Source organism: Lepisosteus platostomus, chromosome 21 (genome assembly GCF_059453375.1).
Source record: "Lepisosteus platostomus isolate fLepPlt1 chromosome 21, fLepPlt1.hap1, whole genome shotgun sequence".
Lineage (NCBI taxonomy): Eukaryota > Metazoa > Chordata > Actinopteri > Semionotiformes > Lepisosteidae > Lepisosteus > Lepisosteus platostomus.
In genome coordinates, this window is record NC_142631.1 from 10,210,775 (window position 1) to 10,238,747 (window position 27,973).

Sequence of the window (27,973 nt, forward strand, 5' to 3'; positions counted from 1 at the left end):
AAGGGCAGGAAAAACAGAAAAATTAAACGAGTCGTCTTCGTTTCCCTAAATACATTTATTTTGCTTTGGAGCAAAAGTCTTTCAATCTAAAATCATATGGGTTTAAACTGAGTTTCTTTTTCTCAGCAAAGTATATCAACATTAAATACATTTGAAAGTACAGCATTAAAATTAATCAAAAAGCTTACTAAAATTGAGCTAATATTGTGTTTTATTGTAATGTTTTTTTATTGTAATGTTGAAACAATATAGATGCCACAACCTTCTTATTATTCTTAGTCAATAAATGTTTTTAATTGAGAGAAATGCCAACATAAACCGAAGCAGTGCTCTAGACTAGAGAACAGGTACAGTATGATAAAAATCCCTGCATGGGTATCTCTCACATAGAAGGGTTGGTTTGAGAAAAATAAACCTTTTGCAAATTTAGTTTAGGTTACGGAAGTGTTTTGGAAAGCTAATAAAATCTAATTCAAGACACAACGTCACTCTCATTCAAATTATTGTACGACTTATTTAGAGCACTACCAGAATTGTATAGAATAACTGACCCAACTGTGGTCTCTTGCAAACAAACAAAGCATGCTGCAATTACCAAAAGAGTTTTATGAACGTCTGGAGTGAAAACATGTTTGCACTACGTATATTCTTGATCAGCAAAGAAACCAGAAAATATCCACAGTCCTCGGCAATAGTCAACATCACTGTCACGCAGCGCAAACAAATCTGACGCTGAGGCACGCTGTAGCGATTCAGAGAGCAGTGTAGCATCTCGGCTCCTTAGGTTTCTTTATTCATCTTTTTTTTCCAAATGTTTTAATGTTTCCGAAGCTCGTTTTCACACTGCTGGCTGCAGGTAAATATACATTTCTTAGGTGCTGAACTGTCAAGTATGTCAGTGTCTTTTAATTTGCTGTATATGCGTTTTTCCAAAGCGTTTGGTGGGGTGTAGGAAAGGCCTGTAAATTATAGTGTAATGAGAGCCTATAGCAGGAAGCTGAGTGTTGTCGGAGCTATGTGTGGCTTTTAGACCTGCTCACTGACTAATGTGCAATACGCACAACGCTTTTGTTTTTGTTTTTGTTTTTATCTCGCGTGTAAAGTGCATTTCCTTCATGCATGGAAAATGTACAGTCATCGTGTCAGAATTGAAAATGCACAAGTGCATAATATGGCGATAAACATACTGTTCTGAAGGCAACATTTTTTATGATTTAAACATATTTAGTGAGACGTAGAGAGTAGCCCTTTTTCTAAGGAATCCTTTATGTTTAATATTTAACATTTGTATGTGTTTTTTTAAAGAATTGTCATTGGTACAGTACGAAATCATCACAGTCGTGAAAAGGACTCTTGGATCAATGCTTTCGTGACATATAATGGCAAGTCGTTCACTTGACGGATTAACATGTAACCGTTCAGTTCTTTGATGTGTGGGTTCTGAGCATTGTTATGTGTTGGTAGTCTTATGAGATTTGCGTAAAATCCTCGGCATTTTTTCACACTCGGCTTCCATTATGACTGCCTAAGGATGACTAAGGCTTTATTTTTGCAAAGAAATATAACCGCATTTAACACGGCCAATATTCTTAACTTCTATTTCTGTGTAATTTGACGTGGAATTTACAGTATCACAATGTCCAAAAGGTATTGCCAGTTAAATACATGTGTGGAGATGCCTTTAGCTACTTTAAAATAATGAGTGATGATGATGACTTAATGGACTGAGGGCTTGTCGAATCATTTTATATCATTAGTAAGACTGAAAGGGTGTTATTGCTATTACTAGTGTTTGAAATCTAGAAGGGAAGAAGTCCTCGTTTATTTCATTGTGCTAAATATATTAACGATACTGACGAACTGGTGTAATACAGTAATCATTCATGTTATGCTCATCCCTTAAAGTGTCAATAACTTAGAAACCTGTTATTATGATGTCGTCTTCATGGGCTCGGTAAACATTCTTTGTAAACTTTGGTAATGATTAATCAGTAGTAACAGACACAAGATTTGTTTACAGTCTCCGATCTGTCACCATCAAAATTAAATAAAATTTCATGTGACAGCTGTCTGATAAAAATCCCTCTAGGGCTGTTCTTACTTGGTTCTGGGCTGTTTGGACTGTCTGAGCTGACGTTTTAGCGATATTTAAGTTGGTCTAATTGTTTGTGAAGGATGAACTAAATAAGGCCTTTTTCTGACTGAAACGAGGAATCAAAATTAAATTCCCTTGTCACTTGTACGTTTTTGAAAATGTACTGTATTGTTTAATATGCTTTCACAAGTAGATTAGAATACAGATTATGCGTTACTTAGCATTTGGCAATAACACAGTAGTAATAATACTGTAATCACTGATTTAATTATTTTTTATTGTGTTTCCATAATGTGCATTTGTATTTTATCTAAAAATAGGTACATGTCAAAGGAGATGACGGAAAACGGAGAGCTTTGCCCTCATTTAGATTCTATAGGTGAGGTTACCAAGGAGGAATTACTGCAGAAATCCAAGGTGAGAACACATATCTGTTGTCACTAATCTGGTTGCTTTTAAAAAGTGTTTGCCAAGTCCTTGAGTTATTAAAAATGTCTTGTTGAAACCTTGAGTTTTGCTGGTGAGGTTTCAGTAATAAGAATTATTTGAGCAGTGTAGCTGACAAGACACATGCAGTAATATCTTGGAGTGAGCTTCCTTCTGTAAAATAACAGTGCAAATCATTGAAAAATCAGCATTTTTAGTAAATGTGGCTTCATAAAGATGCATCCTTGCATCAATGCGGTTAAAAAAATAAAGCTACTGTGAGAATAGAGTACAAAGACAGTGTTGTATTACACCATTCACAATTGTTTGATTCAGACTGCAGTGTGCAATGCAAATCAAGGCCTAAGGTGGTCTTTACAGGATAAGCAAACATGGAAAATCACATTCTGGAGCTGCACAGTCAACTCAGAAATCTGAAGACGTTTCAGCCCAGGTTAGCCAGGAGGAGTTTTTTTTAGCCAAAATCATTTGACAGACAACTAGCCACAATTATTACGGTTTCCTGTAGTTTTGTTCAAGTGAACTTATTTTTTTTTCCTTTGACTTTGCTGTTACAAATGCAAATATTGGTATAAACAAAGAGGACTTTGATGAATGCTTTTACATCTTCAGATTAGCTAATTGTTGACTTGAAGGATGCCAATAGTCTCTGTGATTCTGGTTGATTTAAACATATATTCTTATGTGCATTTAAAATATCAGACTTTTTTCGACTCTGAAATGCTTGAAGCATTGCAGGTATTGCTGTTATGTGAACTTCAGTAATGCCATTTTTCTTACAGGTTCACTAGTTGATGACATGCCAGAAAGTCCAATTGAATATTTTTGTTTTTATGTTGTTGGGGATTTAGGGAACATGCCAGTCTTGTGGCGCAGGGGGACCTAATCTCTGGGCATGTCTACAGGTAAAAGAGTTGTTTATTTGTGCATTGTCATCTAAGAAACACAGAGAATAGCACAGAGCGTCTTTCAGCACCTATGGAGATCTTTCCTATCTCAGTTCTTCCAATCAGTACAGGTCTGAATCTTTGTAAAGCACAAAGCGTTGTCATGCTCCGACCTCTATGAACATTTGAGATTTTATATGCTTGTATTTGCTAATATGTCTTATCATATATACTGTAGCACAGGAAATGAGCAGTAATATTATTTCCGTATCAACCTACATAAATAATCCTTGGCTAGAATCTGTTAATTGGCAATAACGTGGCACTGATTTATTTTCATTTCTAAGAGGTTTGAGTGGGAAGCTGTCTCAGTGTGCACTGACTGCAAAGGAAGCAGTAAAGGTTAATTCCATACCTAAATCGTCAGGAAGAAAACAATGTTTCAGTTTAAGGCGACACTCACTGGAAGGAAGATCAACGGCTGAAACGTTTAGCTTTTTAGTCTTTTCTACTTTTGAACGTGAAATGAACCTTTAATTCTTCCTGCATTTTAGTTTTAGATAAAGATGATTACTTTTTTTGTTGCATTAGATGATCTTATGATTTTAAGGTAGAATCTTAAACATGATAAACTAAAAAACTAAACCCAGGCATGGAGAATTCAGTAAGGTGCTGTTGATGGCTAGTAAATGTACTTCATGCTCTTTTCTCCTGTGTTTTGGCTGCGGTGCAGAAGGATTGTCCATATGTGGGTTGTGGGGAGTCTTATGCAGATCACAGCACCTTACATGCACAGGTAAGATAGTGGCATTTTAAAGTTCATTTGGCTGAAAAAGCAGAAAGTTGTTTTTTTTTGTCACAGGCTCACACTGTACATCTGCACGTTTATACATTAATTAATTAATAGATTGACCAGGTAGTTTGTTTGTTTCATGGTAAGTAAGCTTATCTGATATTCTCCACTAGATTTGCTTTGCATTATTTAAGGCTTGCTCAAGTCCAGAAAGACAGATGAGGCTGGAAAATGAGATCAGAAGGTCAGGGGACATGAAGAGTCTCACATAATCTAAAATGGATTCATGTATGGACATGTGGGGATATTTAAGAGAGGCTTTTTGTTCATTTATGCTGCTGACATCTTCTTTCAGGCTAAAACGCACAACCTGACGGTGAACCTAACCACATTCCGGATCTGGTGCTATGTCTGTGAAAGGGAGGTGTTTCTGGAGCAGAGGCCAGTGACCCCTGTGCCCTCTAGCCACCAGTGCAAACACAGTGAGCAGGTAAAGAGCCACATTCTGATCAACATGGTTTAAAGATAATAATAATAATAATAATAATAATAATAATAATAAACTTTATTTTATATAGCGCCTTTAAAGGTGGCTTCTCAAAGCGCTTTACAGGATGACAATAACAATAAATAAGAAGAGTATAACAATAAATAAGAAGAATACACAAGATAAGACACAATTACAATATATAGAGGAGACCGTGGATGGTGGTACTTAGAAGAGCAGAGGGGTGAAGAATGGAACCATTTAAGTAAAGGCTATTCTAAAGAAGGTTTTGAGCCTTGATTTGAAGGAGTTTAGAGAAGGTGACTCTCTGATATCCTTGGGCAAAGAGTTCCAGAGCTTGGGGCCATAACAGGAGAAGGCCCTGTCACCCATACAATGTAGACGGGCTTTGGGGACAGTAAGGAGGGCAGAATTTGAAGAGCGGAGGTGGGGAGTAGGGCGATAATAGTTCAGACAGGTACTGAGGTGCCAAGCCATGCAGAGCCTTATAGGTGAGCATGAGGATTTTAAAGTCTACACAGAATTTGACCGGAAGCCAGTGCAAGGACTCCAGGACAGGAGTAATGTGAACACTTGCAGTAGACCTGGTCAAGATGACTAAATCCTCTAATTGGTTTCTTCTCTGCCAACCTAAACCTGTATTAACAAAGCTGTTATAACACTAAAATACACTAGCAGAGACGTTGAGTGAAAAGTTGATGTTTATCACATACAGTATATATAAGACTGAGTAGTAGTTTCTTTTTTCTCTTTTAGATCCCTCTGTCGCTCCTACTTAATGTAATTAGCATTACATAGAATAGCCTTCCGATCTCACATTCATTTGCAAGCTAAAACTGATGGGTGACATTTATTAATAATGATTAGAAAAATACAATTTTTTTGTACTCCTCGGAAAGGTTTCAGCATGTTCTTTTATTACCTGCTTTACATATGTGTGTACATGTGTGTTTTTATCACCACGCTTTCTGAAAACTCGTATAATATATAAAGCCTTTTCCTTGGTATATTAAAATAGAATCTCCAGCAGTAGGTGTTGGTTTGCTTTCCCAGGAAGCAGTTCCACAGACTGGCAGCCACCCCTTGAAGGCAGTTCCAATTGCAGTCGCAGACGAGGGGGAGTCGGAGTCAGAGGAAGATGAGCTCAAACCACGAGGTAGTCTCATTCTTTGGCAGATTCCCCTTATCTCCTTCTCCAGTTGGTTGAGACCTGCTTGCAATGTCATGTCCCCCAAAATTAAGAATAAAGCTTCAGTATATAAAGGGGATTCAGATAAGACCAACCAGTACTGAGAATGCTACCTCTAGATTCTGTCTGGGATTTTATAATATACTGGGCACAGTTATATTAAAAACAAGGTCATTTTGAAATTTGTATACTATTAGGTGGATATGGATTCTTTTAAATCCTGTATTTTAGCTGTAAATATAATTATTAACCAATCAGATTGTCCTGTTTGGGTTCTGCAGTCTTTACCCATGGAAACAAATGACAATTATTACTGTATATCAGTGCCTAAACTGGAGATATATTAGTGTAATCATTATGAAATGGAAAGTGTGATTGTAGGAAATCAATCATAACTTGAGACTAGGTTGCTGTGCTTCAGTGCAGCAGTAAATTGTCAGAAAATGTTTTTTTACTTTCTTGACAACACCTTTCTACATGAACAAATAGAGTTGTAGCTGTATGAGACTTGTTTGAGATTGTATATAATATTGAATATTCCAGTCATGGTTGTATAATGTTGTGCAAGTCACAGTTGTTGTAAGTGTGCTGGAACATTTCTGCGGAAAGAAAGGCTTCTGACACTAGCAGGGGTTTTTCATTCTCCTGAAACTGAAGGCATGATCATTCATTACTCCTTTTAATAAGAAGTTTTGAACATGTACATTTTGTTATACGGATCTGTGTTCACGTGCTTTTCATAGAACAAGGCCATCATTTACAAATTCTGTTCTGATCTTGTGTTGATTTGTTTAAATTATTAAGGTCTCACTGGGATGAAGAATATAGGGAACTCGTGTTACATGAATGCAGCCCTCCAAGCACTGTCTAACTGGTGAGCTAAACCTCTTCTTGCTGTATCTACTAACATCATTGCTATCTTTTGTTCTTGCCACTGCTTGAAACACAAGGCTTTTCTGCATATGGCCAAGATTGAACCTTTGTTAAAGAGGGAAGTGTCATGCTAAAACTCATTTAATAGAAATTCATTTAGGCATTGGTGCATTATAAATTTAGTTAAATGTATAATAATTAAACCAGGCATTATAAACGGCAACCAGGCTGTTTAGGTTTGTGTTATACTTTTCTGTAGCAGTCAAATAATACATTTTAATTTCAGTAATGGCCTACTGTATACTGATGTACAATGAAAACAAACCAATCTGCTGAGCATGAGTTATGTAATCCCAAGGAACGATTGTGAAACTTAAATCAGGTGATTTCTTGATTTCAGTTGCTCAATGGTATTTAAATTGAGTTAAAGTTGCCAGAATAAGTAAATAAACTTTTAAAATGTATTATTTTAATTAATGCAAGAAAGGCAAAGGATCTGATCATGCCTAGTTAGCTAGATTCTAGCTAGATTGAAGACTCCTTTTGTAAGAAACGGTGTCCAGAGAATGAGATGGTCTGCTACAGCAAGCAGCACACTGGTCCAGAGAAACCCAGTTGTCTTTTGATAGAACAGGCCACATTCTGGAAAGTGGATCCCCACACCAGGCCCAGACTGTCATCCATCTGATCAATTTGCAGAAATCATTTTTGGACTGCAGCGACTACGGCACAAAAAGGAATGACTATAGGTCGCCATCTGTGTGAAAATGGTGCGCATGCTCTCTTCTCGGGTAACCTATTGACAGCTAGGAAGTAGAAACATCATGTTCTGTGGGCCGGTGAGGTGGTGGTCGAGAGTAGTGGAGTCTTTATTCACTGGTTTATTCAATGTCTTTGATGCAGATTGAGGGCAGCCTTAAAGGTTGCTGGTATACTGACTTAGTCCTTGAGCTGGGACTGTTTTGTTCCTACACGGCAGTCCAGGAATGCGAATCTTCCAGGAAGACAATGCAAGATCAGACAGTGCTAGGACTACAATGGCATGAATTCAGAACAACAGTGCTGAGAGTTTGACATTCACAGCTTTGTTTCCTGACCTGCCTTCAATAGAATATCCATGGGCCCCACCCACCTGTGCTATTAACAGGATAATACCTACAGTAGGTGCAGCTGCACATCAAGAGTGGTGAAAAACTCCACAGCAGTCTATCCACTCTGTATTTTAGGTCTCTGTTAGTGTGGCCAGGGCCGAGTTAATGCTCAGGGAGGTCATACACTTCACTACCTTTATAATGTGTTCATTTTGATAGCATGATATGTGACAGTGTGCTCCATTTTCATAGTGAAAATGTCTGATGAGTCAATGAAATCCATTAGAACTGAGCATTGTATTTCCTGTGCATCAGTATCATAGGCATTGAAGATTAACGACCCGTAATTGAGGTTTTCTTTAACTGTTGTGTGTTCTAGTGGACATCACTTTAATGACATACTATAGGCCTTAATGCTGTGAAAATGGAAAAACATTGTGGTTTATTGGAATCGATTTCTGAGTTAAGTATGAAATGTATACCTGGGATACTTGTGTTTTACAATTGGTGACCCTCAGTCTAATTTCTTCACAGCCCCCCTCTAACACAGTTTTTTCTGGAATGTGGAGGTCTGGTCAGGACTGATAAGAAGCCTGCACTTTGTAAAAGCTACCAGAAACTCATTTCTGAACTCTGGCACAAGAAACGGTAAGGAAGGTTCAGCTTGTTTTGTTTTGTATATTTTCTAGAACTATTTATCCTTGCAATACCGTAGAAGCTGTGGATTTATCCATGGGTGTTCTTTGGCTTTAAAGTCAATATCATATCTAGACTTTCTAAATACTTTACCCAGTGTTTTGTATAATGAAGCCGCAGTGCTTAATATAACATCATATTGATCGTGATTACACCTTGCAACCATTGCTTGCCAGTAAAGGCTCCAGTTCCTCTGCAATCCTGTGTTGGTTTAAGCAGTTAGAAAATGGATGGATGATTGTGATTTATACAGTGCTTTCTTGCTACATTTTTGAACCACTTTACAAATATTTCCTCTTTCTAACTAAATTTGCACTGGAAAAAAACATTGTATAGGACAGAAGAAAGGACATCAACAAAAATAGATTATTATGAATTGTATTTTGTAATTATTTAAGATTACCACTAAACAAGATCCCGGAATACCTGGGCTTTGTTGTTAGGAGACTACAAAAGACCTGTGTTTTGGGAATTTTCTGATATCAACAAAGTATAACTCTGTGAGTTCTGTTTCCTCAGCCCCAGCTATGTTGTTCCGACAAGTCTTTCACACGGAATCAAGCTGGTTAATCCGATGTTCCGGGGCTACGCACAGCAGGTAGGGAGAGCTATGTGTGACATTTACATCTCAAGATAATCCTTTGTCTTAAATCAGGGCACAGAGAGCCATTTTGTATAACATGCGAGCACCAATTATTTTCATTTTTTATAACCTAGTTTGGAATTGCCAATCAATTTGATTTTCTGCAGCCTCTGTTCCAGTGATGGAGAAATGTGCCCACTGTTTTGCTCACTTAGTATATCATGTGCAGCAAGTGCTGCAGAGTATTATAAGTAAATTCACACCAACCAGATGAGTGGTGTGTCTCTCACTTTTGTCTTTGGAAGCTCCCAAGATGTTTCAGGGTCACTGGTGTATAGCAAGATTGTATGCCAACCTGCTCAAGCCTACCAAAACCCTGCAATGCTTGGTTAATGTGGGAAACTTGGATAATGACCAGGTCGAAGCCCATATCAGTGACGTCTGGACAATAAGACTCGATCTGTGCTCAGAGCCCTCTGCGCTCTGCTTTAAGGTATATGCATTTCAGAGCTGAAGGTTTTATTTTCAGCTGCGGTTTTCTTTTACGATTTGCAGCACAAGACGTCCTGATATTGTGATCGTTACTCATGATTCTTTCATATTTTCATTGCTTTTAATTGAAAATGAAAAAAAGTGGAAGAATGCTTAGTGATATCAATTTGATTAGGTGCAGGTGAAGTCAATTGTTTTATGAGTTTAGGCAGTGACCACACGATACAGGTTGGCAGGCATGTGCAGGTTACATTTCTTTCCTTTGTTATTCTGAGTACAGCATGACAGACGTGTTGTCTCTTATAAAAGTTTAGTATGGAAAACTCTTCCACTTGGGTGCCATAAAGTTCAAGAATGTAAAGAATTGAAGGACTCAATGTGTCATTAAAAACGTGCTAGAACATCAAAGCACAGTGAACTCAAGTTAAATGCTTGGCAGATGTGTATGTGTAATGTATATTTAGATTTATATATACTACATGTGTCTTTTTGTAATATGTGGTAAACATTTCTTTACATAAAATCCAACTGTTCCCAAAGCAGAAAAACATAAGATTTCCATTGCCTAGACGTTTCATTCATTTTTAGGTTTTAGAACACGCGGGGTTAGACATGAGCAATACCAAGTGCCTGTTATTATTAGTTTGCTGTTTTATTTGAATTTAATTTGCATTCGTTCACGTTATCCTGAAACAGTACAAAGTTGCACAGGAGCCCGCAGATCATGACTGCTGAGATTTGTGAAATGCCTATGTAGAGAAAATCATGTTTTTTTGGACATCTGTAAAGATGTAGAAAGAGTACAGTAGTGGAAAGACAGTAAGGGCATGGAGTTGCCATGGAGATTTGCTTGGATAATCTTTGTAAGAGGCTGTCCCTTCTGCCCCGTGGCGACAGGACACCCAGGAGTTCCTGCGCTGCCTCATGGACCAGCTGCACGAGGAGCTGAAGGAGCCCCTGGTGGAGTGTGGGGAGCCGGAGGGCGAGGCGCGGAGAGAGGGGGACCGCAGCCCCTCGGAGGACGAGTTCCTGTCCTGCGACTCGGGCTCCAGCAGCGACCGGGGGGAGGGGCCGGAGGGCCGCGGGGCCGGGGAGGCCGAGCTGCTCATCACGGACGAGTGCGGCGGCGGGGGGCGGGGGGGGATCTCCGAGAAGGAGCGGCTCAAGGAGCGACGCTTCTCGGGGTCGCCCCACCGCACGGGCTCCCAGGAGATGGACGAAGACGCCGACGTGGACACCGCCGCCGAAGAAGGAAGAGGAGCCAGCCGGGCTGGGGACGAGGAGGTGACGGCCTCCAACAACCAGTGCAGCCAGAGCCTGAGCCGCACACCAGGTACCAGGAACGGCAGCACGAGGGGTGTACTTGAACTTCAGTCAAAATGGAAAAACTCGGGGGTGATATTCGATTCAGGCTTAACGTTCGACCCGTATGAGCGACATATTGTCAAAACATCTTTCTTTCACCTCAAAAATATCGCTAGACTGCGTCCAATGTTATCGCAAACTGTGGCTGAAAAGCTGAAGAACACATTTGTCTTCTCCCGAATGCTGTAACGCTCGACTCGCTGGGGTTTCTAAATTCACATTGAACAAACTCCAGTATGTCCAAAATTCGGCAGGCAGAATTCTGATCAGGTGCAAGTGATCACACCTGTGTCGACTTAAAAATCCTCCTGCTCATCTATAAGGCTCTGCATGGCTTGGCACCTCAGTACCTGTCTGAGCTATTATTGCCCTACTCCCCACCTCGCAACCTTCGCTCTTCTAATTCTGGTCTCCTATCTGTCCCCCAAGCCCGTCTGCACTCAGTGGGTTACAGGGCCTTCTCCTGTTATGCCCCAAAGCTCTGTAACTCTATCCCTAAGGAGATCAAAGAGTCATCCTCTCTGAACTCCTTCAAGTCTAGACTTAAAACCTTCTTTAGAAGAGCCTTTACTTAACTGGTTCTGTTCTTTACCCCTCTGCTCCTACTGTATTCAGTAACCCCATCTACTGTCTCCTCTCATTGTGTATTGTCATTGTGCATGTGATTTTTTTAATTTTAATTTTTTTTAATTGTTGTTGTCGTCGTTCTGTAAAGCACTTTGAGAAGCCACCTTTAAAGGCGCTATATAACATAAAGTTTATTATTATTAAGGGGTGTTCACCTCCTGTCCTGAGGAGAAGATGGGGAGAGGTGTTAATTTGGCCCAGTTAAGGCAGTAAGTATGAAAATTGAGTAGCTAGGAGCTCAGGTTGAATGCAAACCGGCAGATTAAGTGGCTCTCCAGGACTGGACAGGCTCTTCTTATGGACCAGCTTCTTGAGGAACCGAAGGAGCCCTTGGGGGATTTTGGGGTGCAGGAGGGGGTGAGATGGGGATCACACCATCTCAGAGCAATCCTGGGCTACACAGTTTGGCACCGTGTTCCTCAGCTTCCAGGTTTCTTCATGGGTTTAATAAGGAGATGAAAATTACTTGAAAGAATCCTAGCTTTAATCCACTGCCAGGACATGACAAAAAAAAAAAAACAGAAGCCATGTTTCTCAAAGGCTCAGTTGGCTGTGGCCTTTGAGATTGTTTTTTAAGTGATTTCTCCTTTTTTCCAGTGGTGTTGGATCTGGAGGAAAACAAAATCCATTTTCATTTTTTTTTTCTAGTTTCAAGAGATCATTTTCAGTAAGAGTCCTCGTTCAAATGTATTTAACATAAGCATGCAATTTTTCCAAATAAATTTGCTATTATAAAATATTTAAAGGATGTCAACATGCCCACCAAATGTCCTACCAGAAGTCTTAGTTAAGGTGTTCATTTTTTACACTAAATAAAAGATTAAAAAGTTTTCCTTTGTACCTGGGGATCTTAGACCCCTGGATGAAAGCCACCGGTAGAGAAATGAGGTGAATTTGAATTCTGTTGAAAGGAGGTGATTTTTCACGGTTTGTCCCTCATATAATGTTTTTGGTTCTGTTTCAGAGCCTGACAATGAGGCAGCAATGCACTGTAACTCTCGCCCCTGCAGTCCCATTCACGGCCTGCAGGAGTCGCACCCCAAACTGTCCAGCAGCCCTCTGCGCTCTGGAGCCACCTACTCGCTGAAGAAAGGTTCTCTTCCTTTTCTCCTGTACTCTTTAATTTGTTACCACTGCTTGTTTTAGGTTCCATAAATCATAGTGTAATATATCACCACCTGGTGCTACAGTTGTTTAACACGTCTGCATTTCTATTGCTTGAAAAGTGTTTCAGGTTCTCTGCAGGGCTTACCTCTATTAAATGGTGTATCAGTTCATATAAAGGCTTTTGTATTGTAGTGTGAAGTGTTTCTTAGCTTTTTGGGAGCTGCCAGCTATAGGCACTTCTACTATGCTTAGGTTTGGGGAAAGGTCTTTCTGTAGCAACTTTGAGTTGCTACCTTGAGCATCCTGAACATGAGCGAATGTACAATTTGCAATGTCCTGGATGGACAAAAGGAAGAAGTGCCGGCGACAAATTAAAAAGAAAATCAATGTTGGCTTATAGGAAGTAAGCCTTCTTCCTTTTCTTGGAATATTTTTACATACAGTACATGTACCGTACTTAGAAACAATGTTCATTATTGTGAAACTGCCTGGCAAAAACTGCCTTGTTTTTCTACCTTTTATCAAATCCAACAGTCCAGGACTTACTTCCTCTTGCCACTGCAGGGCAGTATATGTTGAAAACGTTTTCATCAGTAAAACGAAACACTAGTGGTTCACTTGTCAAACAGTTGTGAGATGTTCATGGTAATGTAGCATTGCTACAAACATTTTGGACCTTGTTTCCGTGGCTTCTTTTTGTAATCAGCATTGAAGTTTGTTCAGTACATGACATTCATGACATTTTTGCCTGTGCTGACTCCAAATGCTTTCAAGTGTGTAGCTTTTGGAAAAGCTCCAGATAAAATATTGGAACCAGTTAAAAGTTTGTTGCTGTATCATTCATCAGGAGAGTCCAGACTTATGAAAAAGAAAAAAATGGCCCAGTTTGAACTGTAACAATATTTCTCTGGTTTGTAACATAAGCTGCACGTCAATATAATTTTTCATCTGGGCTTTCAGGCACCAGCAAATACGGTGGTTTGTATCTTGATGCTTCACAACCTAGTTTTGTGGTGAACAGACATATGATAAAGACTTTATATATTTAGACCAATTGTTTTTTTAAGAGGACATGGTAGAAAGATTTAGCTTAATTCAGTTCACCCTTAAGGTAGATTTATATTTTGTCATTTTTAGAATTCAATCATTTCTACCAAATGATTTCCAGTGTTTTCTAATTAGCACTCACAAGTTAATTGCTGGTAATCTTTGTTTACTACAGTTGGTACAAAACATCATGGAACTAAGTAAACTTGCTGATTTTTTTATACAACCCAAGCAGTTAAAGAGAGTATGGCAGTGAGTCCTTTGCAAGTATTAATGGTTTTTTGACTCAGAAAGCCCCTTGACTGATATAATGAGTGAAGAAGGCTTTAGAACACTGGTCAGTTTGTCAAGATGTTTTTGCCCTCTCTTTATCCTTCAACAGCTCAACTCCTGCTTGGTTCCAAGAAGAAGAAGCAGTTTCGCTACCGAAGTGTAATTTCTGACATTTTTGATGGCTCCATCCTCAGCCTGGTCCAGTGTCTCACCTGTGACAGGGTGTGTGTGCGCTTTCATAGAGCATCAGCAGCACTGGCTGTATAGGTCAGGATATTGGGTTGATCATTGAGGATGTGAGGATGTGAAAGGAGAGCATATACTAACATTACATCTGATTTTTAGTTTTAAAAGGGTGTTTTTTTGTACCCACCAAATCACTCCTTGCTAATAACAAGGTTTATTTTGGCTGTCCGTATTGATTATAATTGCTGGAAAAAAGCTTAACTGGAATTTTTAAAAAGAGATGTATAAAGTACTTAGTTTAGACTCTTAATCCATGGCACTATTATTAACAGCACTGCAAATAGCTCAATTGTGATAATGTCTATGAGGGTAGGCAGTACAGTACCTAAATCTTATAAAAAGTAATAATTTAAATGAGGATTAGAAGTCTGACTTCATTTTCTTTTTTTTGTTTGTTTTTGTTTGAAGCAAGGTAAAGGAAAATCACTTAAGCACCGTTTTTACTAAATGCAGTAATGATGATGCATTAGCACTAAAATGAGTTCTGTTGCGTCATTGTTAAGGATATTTATATTTTGTGTGTTTTAAGGCTTTTGTTGTAACATGCTCAGGGACTTGGATGGGAAATCGTTTAAGGGTGAAGCATTGTCTCTCCATTGATTTTTGTTAGGTGTCGACGACAGTGGAAACCTTTCAGGACTTGTCCCTGCCAATCCCGGGGAAAGAGGATCTTGCTAAACTCCACTCCTCGATTCACCAGAACCTTCCGGTCAAAGCTGGGACCTGCAGCGATACCTACTCCTCACAAGGCTGGATCTCTTTCATCATGGACTACATTCGCAGGTCAGACACAGCTCGCGTGTCGCAAAGGAAGTAGGGCGGGGGCTGTAGTCTTTTATTTCCACTTCCTTTTGTCATCAAGTGGGACCTGTGGTGGCATTTTGCCTGGGATCTCTGGATTATGAATGTCTTGGACGATACAGGACGTACTGTATGCGTTAAGCTTCAGCACGTATGTACTGCATACAATCAGGTGCCATGCTTTGCTGCAGTGATTCAGGGTAATAGTACAACAAATGACAGTTCCTTCCCACTGTTCTTGTGTTATTTCACCTTAAGACTAGGGAATCAACTCAACAGAGCTCATTAACGTTTATAAGCATTTATGCAACCTTTCCCCCTTTCGGTGAGCCATCATATTATGATCTCCGTGAACAATTGTTACCCTTTAGAAGTTATTAGAGTGTCATGAAATGGTTGTAGGCGGCTCATGTGGTGAGGACTCTTACTCGGAGTGTAGGTTGAGCTCTAATAATTCAGGCATCACAGTTGCGAGCCTTGGGCACTAGGCAGCTCTGATCAGGAAACGCCAAGTGTCACCAAGCCCAGGATATACTCGTCGGACAGAGTGAGATGGCAACTCTTGCAACTTCCTGTGTGCGTGTAGGCTTGAGGGATGTCAGATTGAGAGGAGATGCTCTTGCATTTGGCACTTACTCTCCTGTCAGTCACCATGGAGAAAATTATACATCAAAAGATAAATGACTCAGGTCAGGCAGGGTGGAGAAGCTTGTCTTGACCTGATTCACCCTGTACAGGAGTTAATGCTGTAAGCAGTGACAGAATCAGCGACCCCTAGCTGTACGTTTAGGAGCACTAAAAACGGGCACATTTTTACATTTCTCATTCAGAAGTGCCCACTGTGGTTGGCTAGCAAATGTTACCTCTCCAGTCTCCCTCAAGGTTCACTTAATTTCCTGTCTAACTGCCGAGGAACCTGCTAAAAAGAATAAAGAACAAGCTGGCAAAATTTGTGGAGCCCTCTTGTGGTCTCGGGTTACTTCTCTGCACACTTGGCGCTCCTGCCTGACCCTGTGCTTTGCTGCAGGTTTGTAGTGTCCTGTATCCCTAACTGGTTTTGGGGTCCTGTTGTCACACTAGAGGACTGTCTGGCTGCCTTCTTTGCTGCTGATGAACTGAAAGGTGGGTTTGTTTCCAAGTGTGCTCAGCCAACATCTTGTACTTTTAAAATGTCCTTCTCTAGGTTTAGAGGGTTGTGTTCCTATAATAATTTCCAATGAAGAGTTTCCATGATTGATAACAGATAATGCATTAAACCATCTATTATGTCTGACAAATAATTGTATTTCTGACTGCTTTAATTTTGCATGCCCCAACAGTTTGTAACCATAAGGTTTTTTTCTCATGTTTTCAGGTGATAATATGTACAGCTGCGAAAGATGTAAAAAGTGAGTTAAAATGTAATATAATAAAACTACATTAAAGATTTTGAAAAGGACAGCAATCACAGCTTGTTCTGAATACTACATTATTTTGGAGTAAGATGATTCTGAATAGGTGTTCTAACTTGCACGTTTACATACCATGAAATTTAGGGTCCCTTTATAATTTGAGATGTACATGCAGATTATAGTATTATGTGGGGTTTACATTCCAGAACTCTGTCCTTCTTCAGATATGCAGTAGAAAAAATGATGAACTGATTCAAATGAGAAAACCACCGAACTCTGTATTTGGACTGATAATAGAATAAAAGTCTACAAGTAAAGACAGCATAGTATGAGCTGCAGATATGATTGTTTCGGCATGTTTGTTAAATCATAACCATTTGTTATGATGCTGACATGTTCCCCTTATCTTACAGATTACGAAATGGTGTTAAATATTGTAAGGTTCTTCGTCTACCGGAAGTGAGTTTTTTTGTTATATTTTCTTTGAATGAAGTGAATTCATAACAGAATGAATGTTTTAATTATAATTATTTTGTTATTATATTATTATTTATTATAATTATTTTAGTGTAATATACAATATTATACATTATTATTTTATTATAACATTTTATTGTTATTATAAATTATTTCCAGTTTGCTTATAAACCATGTGGTTTCTCATTCTTAGATTTTGTGTATACACCTGAAACGCTTTCGGCACGAAGTCATGTACTCTTTCAAGATCAACAGCCATGTGTCCTTCCCATTGGAGGGCCTTGACCTTCGACCTTTCCTGGCCAAGGAAAGCCCTTCTCAGATCACGACCTATGACCTCCTCTCGGTGATCTGTCACCATGGTACTGCAGGAAGTGAGTATGGGTTGGGGGTTGATAGAATCTGTCAACATTCTGAGGAAAATAAAAAAGTATGTCAACATTCTAACACCAGGTGGCAGAGCGTCTTAAAAAAAACTATTCAGGAAAATGGCTTTTTTAAGTGGGTAAAGTTTGTCATTCAAAAACGGTTAAGTGTGTTTGAAAAAAATTAGCAATACTGTAAAAACGTCATATGTCCCACAGCCCTTCAGGTTTTATTGTTTTCTTTTCATTCTTTTTTTTCCCAAAGCTAACATTCCAGGGATACAATGTTATATAAAAAAATAAAAATCATAGTAATAATCTCTCTTCAGGAAATAATGTGATTTGACACTACTTATGTTCCATAAAGTACAATGCAGAAGACCCATAAAGAGACACTTTTCAGAGCTTTTTGTTCTGTTGTTTTGTTATCTGCACTAGTTCCATGCCCAAATAACCACCTGCTAGTTATCCAGGACTATGACCCAGATTAAAACAAAGCGTCAATGCATCTACAAACTGTAGATAACAAAGCTTCAATGCATCCACAAACTGCAGATAAACTGCAAAATGTTTTTTTTTGTGTGTCCCAGAGTTTATCTTTCATCTTTTCAGTGAAAACACATTACATAGTGGTAATGTAGTATTAGTGGGTGGGAAAAGGTTATTTATATAATCTGGGCCCGTTTTAGTGCAAAAAAAGTTAAATTGTTTTAATTTCTCTTTAATTTCAACATTTGTCTTTTTGTCTCTGTTGCTGGCCGTATAATTTTTTAAAGAAAGGAAACATATTTTTCACTGGAGCAAAAATACCACTGTGAGTGTATTCTGCTGAGGCATTTCCTATTTATCATTGTTTGGTTTCTCAGAGCAGAAACATCCCCAGCCACGATGGAAGGGAAGAATCAAATAATCTTCAAAAACATCAACTATTTGTTTCAAAAGGGAAGAAATACGTGCATTAAAATGCTTTTAGTTTTAGTGAGTGAGCAAGGGCAAAATTTGGTGACTTTGACTTTGAGTGTGGGGAAAAAAATGCAATATGAAGTGAGGTGGAAAAAACAAACGTTTTCTGTGCCGTCAAGCCCTTCAAAAGTCATGCCAACCCTGCCAACGCCATGTTCTTGGTAGTTGGTGGCTCTTTGGTACTGGCTGGCTTCTTGACTATCAGAATCATAATGCCATCAATTTCTGTGTCATGACTTGTGTTATCCTTGCATTGAACAGGTGGTCACTACATTGCCTATTGCCAGAATGTAATAAATGGTCAGTGGTACGAGTTTGATGACCAGTACGTCACGGAGGTCCATGAGACGGTGGTGCAGAACGCTGAGGCCTATGTGCTCTTCTACAGGTGAGAAAATACCCCTCAGCAGTCAAAGAAATGATGTTTGGCCCATATATATTTCAGTATCTCAGAATCAACCACAGGATATTGTGGTTTTTAATTCCTGTTCTCATAATCATCTAATTGAATGATTTCTTGACTTAATGTGCCTAAATTAACCTAAAGGATTACCTATAATTCACGTGTGACCTCACACTAGGTGGGCTGCCTTGTTAACGTAAGGACTTTGGCTCTCTCAGACCAGGATTTAAATACCACTGGTTTTGGATGATTTCCTATATAGTGCAATTTAGTTTAAAGGAACACATTTGCTGCTCTGACAGTGATTTGTGGACATTTCATGTGATAAATTGCAAGCGGTCAGAGGATGAATTTTATGACTTCAGGGCTTGCATACACTGTGTGTTTGTGTCACAGGAAGAGCAGCGAGGAGTCAGTGAGGGAGAGACAGAAGGTGGTGGCTCTGGCCAACATGAAGGAGCACAGTCTGCTACAGTTCTATATCTCGAGAGAGTGGCTGAACAAATTCAACACCTTCACCGAGCCTGGCCCCATCACCAACCACACTTTTCTGTGTCAGCACGGAGGTGAGTCTGACTGACAAACTCGAGCTTTGTGGTGCTGTGTGTGACAGTGTTACTGTGAATCCCTGTCCTGGGTGAGTTGGGTTAGATAGTAGATTTACATCCCCATGCAGATTCCGGGGTTATAAAGTTATAACGAAAGAGTATATGTGGAGACCATAGACTCTATAACTAAAGACTATTCTAAAGATGAACAGAGGTATCATTTTTTTAAATGTGGAACTGCCATTTTTCATTTTTTTATTTTGGGTGTCTTCAAGACATCTTTTGACATGCTGCAAGCTCCACACTGCCTCACAGGAGAGTTACCACTGATTGGAGGAGCTGTGCGTCTCTCTCAGCCATGTCATTGCTATCTTACAAGCACCTGGCAAGTCATAGAATGTGCCTAAAGGCAAAAGGAAACCCTGTGTATTAATGTCCAATATATGCTGGCTTTGCTCTGCAAAACATTAATGTTTTTTCATTAACTCTATGAAATAAAAATCTCTGGAACCTCAGGTTGAGGATATCTTGAGGGTGTAATATCAAGCCACATAACTGAGCATTCCAAGCTCATAAAACACACCATGGAAGGTTGTAATATGTCCAGGAGTCTAGGTTCTTTTTATTCATACAACTGGAGCAGCTCTTATTATAATGGCAAAATACAGATTGCAATAACAATCTTGTAAATTAAAGCCATTATGCAGTATGTAATATTTGTACTTCTTGGTTCCTCTCTTAAACAAACCCATCCAGCAGACCTTAATAAAAAATTCTACAATGCAAGTCATCTCAGATCTGACTAGTAGCTTAAATAGGAAAAATATGAATAAATATGAAAGTATGAAAAATGTAAACCAAACATACCAAGTGGAGTCAAGTAAAACTGCAATACATGAGCACACAAAAGCATACAATGTAATTCAAGAGACTTTATATGTGTTTTCGGGGAATCTCACCCAAACCCAAAACCCAAACATTCTTTCTGTAGATAGTTTCATATATGATCTCATATACAAACATGGCAAATCACAATTTGCGTGTACCATGAGTGTACCAAACACACTTCGCAAGTTTATATACAACATGCTTTCCGACAATTGTGTGTCATTCCATTTGTACTAGTTTCTGATTGAAATTCTCGCTTGGGTATTTTTTATTTTATCATATATATTATTACATAGCAAATCAAGATTTAGCCTCTTCCTGTGAAAAACGGAGACATCAAGTCAAATTGATTTTGCCATCTTAAAAGATAGAGCTTTGGTTGGTAAACATCCTGAGCCCTCTCTCCTGCTTTTTGTACTTTACCATATGAGACTTCATCTGCTTGTTTTCTTGTAGCATCCAGGCCCTTGTGGTTACTGTCTGTTTCCAGACAAAAAAAGGGTCCATTCTTTTAATTTCATTTAGGATGGAGAAATACACAGCAACAAATAAAAATAATAATAATAAGCCCAAAGAGAAGCTGCTTAGTTACAGCATTTGTTGGACTATCAAATACTCGTTTATTCAAAATGGTCTTCAAACAAATCCTGATTTGCTTACGAAAGAGATTTCAGGTTGCTTTGCAAAATTCTGTGTTAAAATATAAAACAGCTTTGGTTATCATCAGGAAAGGTTTTCATTTGGTAGGTTATGTAGTTTTGTTCTTTTCTTGCTAGGACAAAAAAGATTTTTCGGCACTGGTGTTTACACCAGAATTCTGAGCTTGAATGTCTTAATATGAACAGGGTCTAAAATTGCCAGATTCAGTGTTTCCATGCAAGCAGGATTATGATTATATGCTAAGCAAGTGTTTCTTTGTTGGTGTTCTGGGTAACCATATTCCAAATTAGGTGATGCCAGATTCACTCTTGTATTTGTGTAGTAACTTGCACACCAGTTCTTTCAATACTAATTCCAATAGACACCTTATTCAGAATAGCCAGATATTATTGTGAGCTCCTGCCCATACAAATATCACCCAGTGGACAGAAAGGTGTGTTAATGCCAATCTACATTAATGTAACAGTAGTGTTTTGAGAAAATTTGTGGTTACTCCCCCCCTCCATTACAGAGGAAACAGGACATGACGTGCGTGCGTAACGCAATTAAACTTAAAACAGCTCACAATTAAAACAAAACACGCTTTGGTTTTGTTGACGCATGTTGGCACACATGAAGTATTCCACTTCAAAGAAAACACAGGCTGACCACAGGTTATGTCTGGAATGCCTATTCCTATACTCATGTGAACGAAGCTCCAGTATTCATAGTACGTGTTTCAAACTAGAGCACTGAATATTCAGAATTCTCTCTTCATGACAGTGTGGTGAGTGAAATCAGTCTGCGTATGGAGGTTAAAATGTGTCATAAATGATGCTACCGTATGCGATGCCAAAACTCTCTGAGAGGTTAATGAATTTGTCATCGATGTCAGTTTCACTTTCCTTAAGGAATTTGTTTATAATACATGATTTCTGGAGTCATTAACAGCCAGCGTGGAGGTATCCAGATATTATCTGATAAAAATGAGAATCCTGTAAATTAAAAAAAATGATTTTTTTTGATGATTGGCTCAAGTCTAAAGGGGGTTTTGATCAATGGGAATAAGAACGTCGGTGATTGTCTTTTTATTTTGACACAGGTATCCCACCCAACAAATATCACTATATTGACGACTTGGTTGTGATTCTGCCTCAGAACGTGTGGGAGTATCTCTACAACAGGTGAGCAGTCAATCTTCTCCTGTCGGTACAGGGCTTATGACTCATTTAAGCTGCTTTTCAAGCTATCTGCAGGCATTACCTATTTCTCTGTACAGCTAAAGTATTATAAGGAAACCTGAACTTTTTAACAGCACTTCAACTAAAGATTGCAGTGCTGCACTGAGGACGCCTTCAAACATGTAGAAACTGTCTTGCATCAACTAACGCGCTAAGCTCCATGAAAGTTACTTTGACCCTATTTTATATTGATACCTCTTGCCACTTTTGAGTGAATTATATAACAATTACCAGTTATTAGATAAGGAATCAAGTATTATTTTTTTAATACTATAAGGAGAATATGGATGTGAATCAATAGTGGCAGGTTTAACTCAGAACTCTGTAATGTGTTTATCATCCTTTATGTCAAATGCTTGAAGAAGTGCGGGATGTTCCTATAATTTTTGTCGTCAAACAAGCCTGTGCAGTTAGAGTTCATGAAGTTCATTAAAGAATTGTGCATTCTCTCTAGGTTTGGAGGTGGCCCTGCTGTGAACCATCTGTATGTGTGCTCCATATGTCAGGTGGAGATTGAAGCTCTGGCCAAGCGCAGGAAGGTGGAGATTGATACCTTCATCAAGGTATGTTGTTTGGAAGCCACGACCTATGGAATATTAACGTGAAAAGCAGTTTGGCTCTTCACCCATAGACAACAAGTGAATGTTTTCTTGGAAAGATTTTTGTTACAGTACTGCACAAAACAAAAGATTGGCGATTTTAGTTTGCCGGCACATTTCTGCTGATCATTACTCACACAGCAGCAAAAACAGCATGCGATAGCACCGATCTGCAGATACATTCAAAATCAACAGCAGCTGCTGTCTTTCCCTTTTTGATATTATTAAAGTATGGTTAGATTCACATAATAGTAATCATTTAATATGTGTGTGTGTATATATATATAAACTACACCACTTCTATAAAGTACAACACTTCTCTTGTTAAATGCATCCTCAGCAGTAGAGATGTAAAATGCTTTTTTAAGAATTCATAAAATGTTTCAAAAGGTTTTAAATCTGTTTCCTTTCCCACTGTAGCTCAACAAAGCATTCCAGGCAGAGGAAGCCCCCACTGTCATCTACTGTATCAGTATGCAGTGGTTCAGGGAGTGGGAGAGCTTTGTCAAGGGAAAGGACAATGGTACAAATGTAGCCTTTTTCTTTATATCCTGTGGAAAGTCAGAACTAGGGAGCATTGTGTCTTCCTGTGTTACCTCAGTTACCTGGATGTAAGGCTCACAATCAGCTATGCTCAGCTATAGTCCTAGTCTTCCTTTTCCTTTGCAAGGAAGGAGGATTTAAGCAAAGTATTTGATCAGGCAGTGATCAAAGCCTCTAAGGGTTTAGAAGCTCTTAAAGCATGCAATTAACGAGCGATTAATTCAGTGGAGAATTTAACTTCACAGACTGTGTTCATGTTAACATTTTCAGTGAGGCCTTTTTACAGTGGTAAAGTTCCAGATAGGTTTGAGTAGAAGATCTGTTAAGACTTTGTTGATTTTAATAAATTCAGTACGGATATATCTATCATCTATCGGTAAAAGAAAGTATCGACCTAAAGTATTATTTAATCATGTATTATTTTGCTGATTCCAAAGCACAGCTACAACAAATGTAGACAATCTGTGTATTTTTTTCGTTATAAATACAGCCTTGTAAAATCTGACATTTGACAGAAAAATACCAGAATCAAGCTTAAACCTGCACAATACCGTTTGATGAGTTAAGTGGTGTGAGTGTGTTTTTCTGTCTAGAGCTTGAGGTAGTTTTTCTACAGTGCTGTGCAGTAAAATGAGGCCATGATTAAACTAAAATTATTGTTCTCTTTTCCTTTTCTCAGAGCCACCTGGTCCCATTGACAACAGCAAAATTGGCGTGATGAAAGGGGGGCACATACAGCTTAAACAAGGTTATTATTACTGCAGGAAAATTGACCTTGCTTTCATGCTGTGGCTCGATAGGAAAAGGGAGCGTTACCATTTGTATTTTCCTTTTTATAGTTGAAATGCACGAACCTGCCGTTTTGTCCAGATGTTAAATTTTATGCCTATTTTTAAACCACTTTAATAACACTGGCAAACACATCCCACAATCACATTGCATTATAATGTAAATCCAAGAACATTATAAACAAACTACTGGTGAGCAGCAAAATAGATGGAAAAGTTTGGGTTCTCAAATGGGTATTTAGGGATTTAAAGGTCAATATTGAAAAATCACACTGCATGCATTACTAATATTGAAACAAATGCTGTACTGGAAAGAGCTGGTTTGGCAATGGCTAGCTGTTGTACTTTGGGTTTTAGGAGCCGACTATGGACAGATTTCGGAGGAGACATGGCATTATCTCTTCAATATCTACGGTGGAGGGCCGGAGATCGCGGTGCGTCAGACTGTGGCCCAGAGCGACACCGAGAGCCTTCATGGGGAGCGCAAGATTGAGGCCGAGACCCGGGCCATCTGAAGATGAAGAAGTGTCAAACCCGAGCCACAGGATAATGGCAAGTGTGAGCCTTTTGCTTTTCATGTTCAGGTGTTCGAGGGAAATGCCAACCTTGATACTTCTACTCCTTTCAGTTCTAAAGCTTTGATCCAACCTACAGTAACATGGCCAGCAGCCATATAATTCTGCAACTCACTACTGGCAGCCCACTGAAGCTCAGCAGGTGTGAGCCTGGTCAGTACCTGGATGGGTGACCTCCTGGGAAAAACTAAGGTTGCAGCTGGAAGAGGTGTTAGTGGGGCCAGCAGGGGGCACTCACCCTTCGGTACATGTGTGTCCTAATGCCCCATCACTATACTGCAAACAGGCACCGTCCTGACTCTCTGTGGTCATTAAAAATCCCAAGGCGTTTCTCTAAAAGAGTAGGGGTTTTACCCCAGCATCCTGGGCAAAGTTGCCATTGGCCCTTACCAATCATGGCCTCCTAATAATCCCCATCTATGAATTGGCTTCATTACTCTACTCTCCTCCCCACTGATAGCTGATGTGTGGTGAGTGTTCTGGCGCACTATGGCTGCCGTCACATCATCCAGGTGGATGCTACACATTGGTGGTGGAGGAGGGGAGTCCCCATTACCTGTAAAGCGCTTTGAGTGCAGTGTCCAGAAAAGAGCTATATAAGTGTAAGCGATAATTAATGATTATGCTTTTTTGTCTGTTATGTACAGATTCAGATAGCATGATATAATTTAATCATATCATTCATACATCTGTATAAAACAGACAAGATCTGATAAGACGCTCAGCAAAAGAATGATAAAAAGAAGTCTCATCCTAGTGAATAAAACATGTTGTCATTTTTGCATCTTCCGAGTTAGGTCTTCAGGAACGCCACTCACTTTCTGCTGTGTTACTGAATAATTAGGAACATCATGTTTCATATCACATTTCTACATACTTTTTAGGGTGACGAGTCAAAAACCACCTGTTCAAACTGCACTTGTACATCCTAAAATCCATCCCTGCTTGCAATCTGTAACCTGTCATCACCTTTACTTCACACTACCCACCAAATCTCAAGCACCCTTATCATTTTAATTACCACTCAGTATTAGATATTCAAGTGTTTTGCTTTGTACTCATTTCCCTTAGTTGCTAGGATTGGTTGATTGTTCTTTTTACTGTGTAACTTTATAACTGTATATCAGTCTAGCATACTGTATATTTGCACAGTTCTGTGAATATCCCTTACTTTTATGTTGCCTTGGATAAAGGCATCATCTTAATAAGTATTAATAGCAATTGAATAAACCTGAGAAGAAACACATTGTGATCTGTTTGTTTTTTAATCTGTGTTTTGTAGGTCATGCTGTATGCTAACTGGACCTAGTGGCACAGGCTTTGCTCCCTGACAAACACATCGTGAGCACTTTTGTGATGTACCGGTGTGTCATCCTATCACGTGTAAAGAAGAAATAATTATAAGTATAGTAGGATTGTAGCACAGTAGAGATATTATTTATTGAAGACCATTTAGTGAAGCCCTCCTGGCTTTTGGAGTGGCGACAGATGACTTCTATAGTAATATCAGGTTATCCTGTAATAATGTAATACTAGTAAATCACAGAGTTTCAGTCTAATGAAGCCTTTTAGCTTCAATGTCAAATGGCCAGTGAGAACCACTTTACATTAGCTGCAGCTTGGATACAAAGTTGCTTCTGTATAAACTATTTAATTAGCAAGCATGGCACCAAGCTTAAACACTGGATGTTGGTCTTAACATGGTCGTCTGATGAGTATCGGAACTGAAAAAGTTTCTAATGTATGGAAATGCACATTGTATATATTTCTAGGCCCCGGACTGTTGCTTTCTCAGCTTTGTGATGCTTCATTATTGCTTGCAGTCCTGCGCTAATTGATAGGTGAACAGGGTAGTGCTCTCTAGTCCAGGAATGTAGAGAACTGAGGACTTAGTAAAAAAAAAATTAAGAGAAGAGAGATGTGAATTGTCTTGACAGGTCTTCAACAGATCACGTACTCTAAGCTTTCTCTCTTATCAGTCTTAGAAAGTCTAATTCTGGATGCTCCCATTTATCAGACTTTAAAGCCTGTATGAATCAGCCAAAGAGAACAGAGAGAACAGTTTAACAAATGTGTGGGAGAGAACCACTCAATAGTGCTTAATTTCAACACCGGAACAAAGACTTCGATATGTTTCTGCCTTACAAGGACATATATTAGTTGTTTCTAGTTAAAGATCAGAAGATGTCCCTGAGAGATTCATTTCAGCTGTGATTTTGTAACATTATCTTCATTTGTTTCAAGTATGAACTCTTAGAGTAACAGACGTCTCACTGGTTATTGAAACAGTACAATTTCAGCTTATGACTGCACTTAAGCTTTGCGTAATTGTGCAAAATATGAATGTTACTGCCTCTAAAGGATCAAAAATAATTTACACATGAGTAGATCTGTTGTTCATGCTGTAAGGGTTGCAGTATGGGAAGCAAAATGTCTGTAGTTTTGTGCTGGTGTCCCATATTCCTTGTCTAATGTCACAAAGCTTCTGTGTCTGAGTGAGGAAGAATGATTCTGTGGCAAACCGAAGAGGGATCCCTACTTTACAATCTCTCCAGACATAACGACACGCATCAGCAAGGTGACTGGGATATAACCGGCTTTTCTTAGTGTACTGAATAAACAACCTTGACCAAGACAATACTGTTTGGAATTATTTTACGGTTCACACTAAAAAGCCTTCATGAGATTGCAGAGGAGAGAAGGGTCCTGCAGTCAGCTTCAGTCTTTTTGTTTTAACATAATTCTCCGTCACTGTTTTTTTTCTCAAAAGTCTTGCATCGGAAATAAAACAGAGTCATTGGCAAAATAAAATCATCTGTGTGAGAACAACACAAAGTAAACAGATCATAATTTATTAAGATGCTGTACATTCAACATTAGATCATGCAATATCCCTCATGCAAACACTTGTTTCAATAGTAAGTCTGCAATCTGTATTAATACCCCCATTACTAATTCACCCAGTAGGCACTTTAGAGGATAAAGTCAGGACTTTTTTACTGGACAGAATCTGGAACCACCTGTCAATGGTTCAGTGATCACTACCCTGTCAATAAGGTAAAGCTCTTATGATATTAAACTTGAGGAGGTCCTTCATAGAGTGCGTGTCTTGTAAATGTACATTGTCATAGTAAGCTCTTAATCCCCAACTGTGTACAAAGAGCACCCCAAGAACATATCCAGATCTACACATACTGTAAAACGCTTACATTAGAATTGACTTGTGGGAACGTCGTAAAAATATCTTATGATTTTTGATGATTGGTGTAACAGAAGACTTACTAAATGTCATTTATTGTGCATAAAAGGGAAATTTGAACCTATTGTCAAAGTTGTCTTGTTTTTCATTAATATAAATTCTTCATGAACTGTTAATGACTGATAAGCTCAGATCAAACCAGATGTGTTTAAAAAGAAACAAGTGAATTCCATT

The 27,973-nt window shown here is 38.9% G+C and overlaps 1 protein-coding gene across 3 annotated transcripts; it reads left to right on the top strand.

Moving 5' to 3' along the window:
* Positions 1–49: 49 nt before the first annotated feature.
* usp20 (ubiquitin specific peptidase 20) lies at positions 50–27,863 on the top strand. 3 transcript variants are annotated; one of them, XM_088615186.1, is made up of 26 exons: positions 50–856; positions 2,416–2,512; positions 3,394–3,447; positions 4,163–4,225; positions 4,578–4,712; positions 5,784–5,886; positions 6,724–6,793; positions 8,418–8,531; positions 9,099–9,177; positions 10,552–10,987; positions 11,792–11,855; positions 12,657–12,739; positions 14,183–14,295; positions 14,930–15,102; positions 16,148–16,242; positions 16,475–16,508; positions 16,925–16,970; positions 17,182–17,362; positions 18,578–18,704; positions 19,116–19,285; positions 21,897–21,978; positions 22,490–22,598; positions 23,055–23,157; positions 23,857–23,925; positions 24,323–24,517; positions 25,823–27,863. In XM_088615186.1, exons 2-25 carry the CDS (start codon positions 2,420–2,422, stop codon positions 24,478–24,480), a joined length of 2,754 nt encoding a protein of 917 aa, XP_088471312.1. In that variant the 5' UTR covers positions 50–856; positions 2,416–2,419; the 3' UTR covers positions 24,481–24,517; positions 25,823–27,863. The 3 variants fall into 3 exon arrangements, with proteins under 3 accessions (XP_088471312.1, XP_088471313.1, XP_088471314.1); XM_088615187.1 differs by lacking the exon at positions 11,792–11,855 and having other exon boundaries at positions 53–856; positions 12,611–12,739; XM_088615188.1 differs by lacking the exons at positions 50–856; positions 2,416–2,512; positions 3,394–3,447; ... (2 more) ...; positions 5,784–5,886; positions 6,724–6,793 and adding an exon at positions 9,468–9,655 and having other exon boundaries at positions 8,517–8,531.
* The last annotated feature ends 110 nt before the right edge of the window (positions 27,864–27,973 follow it).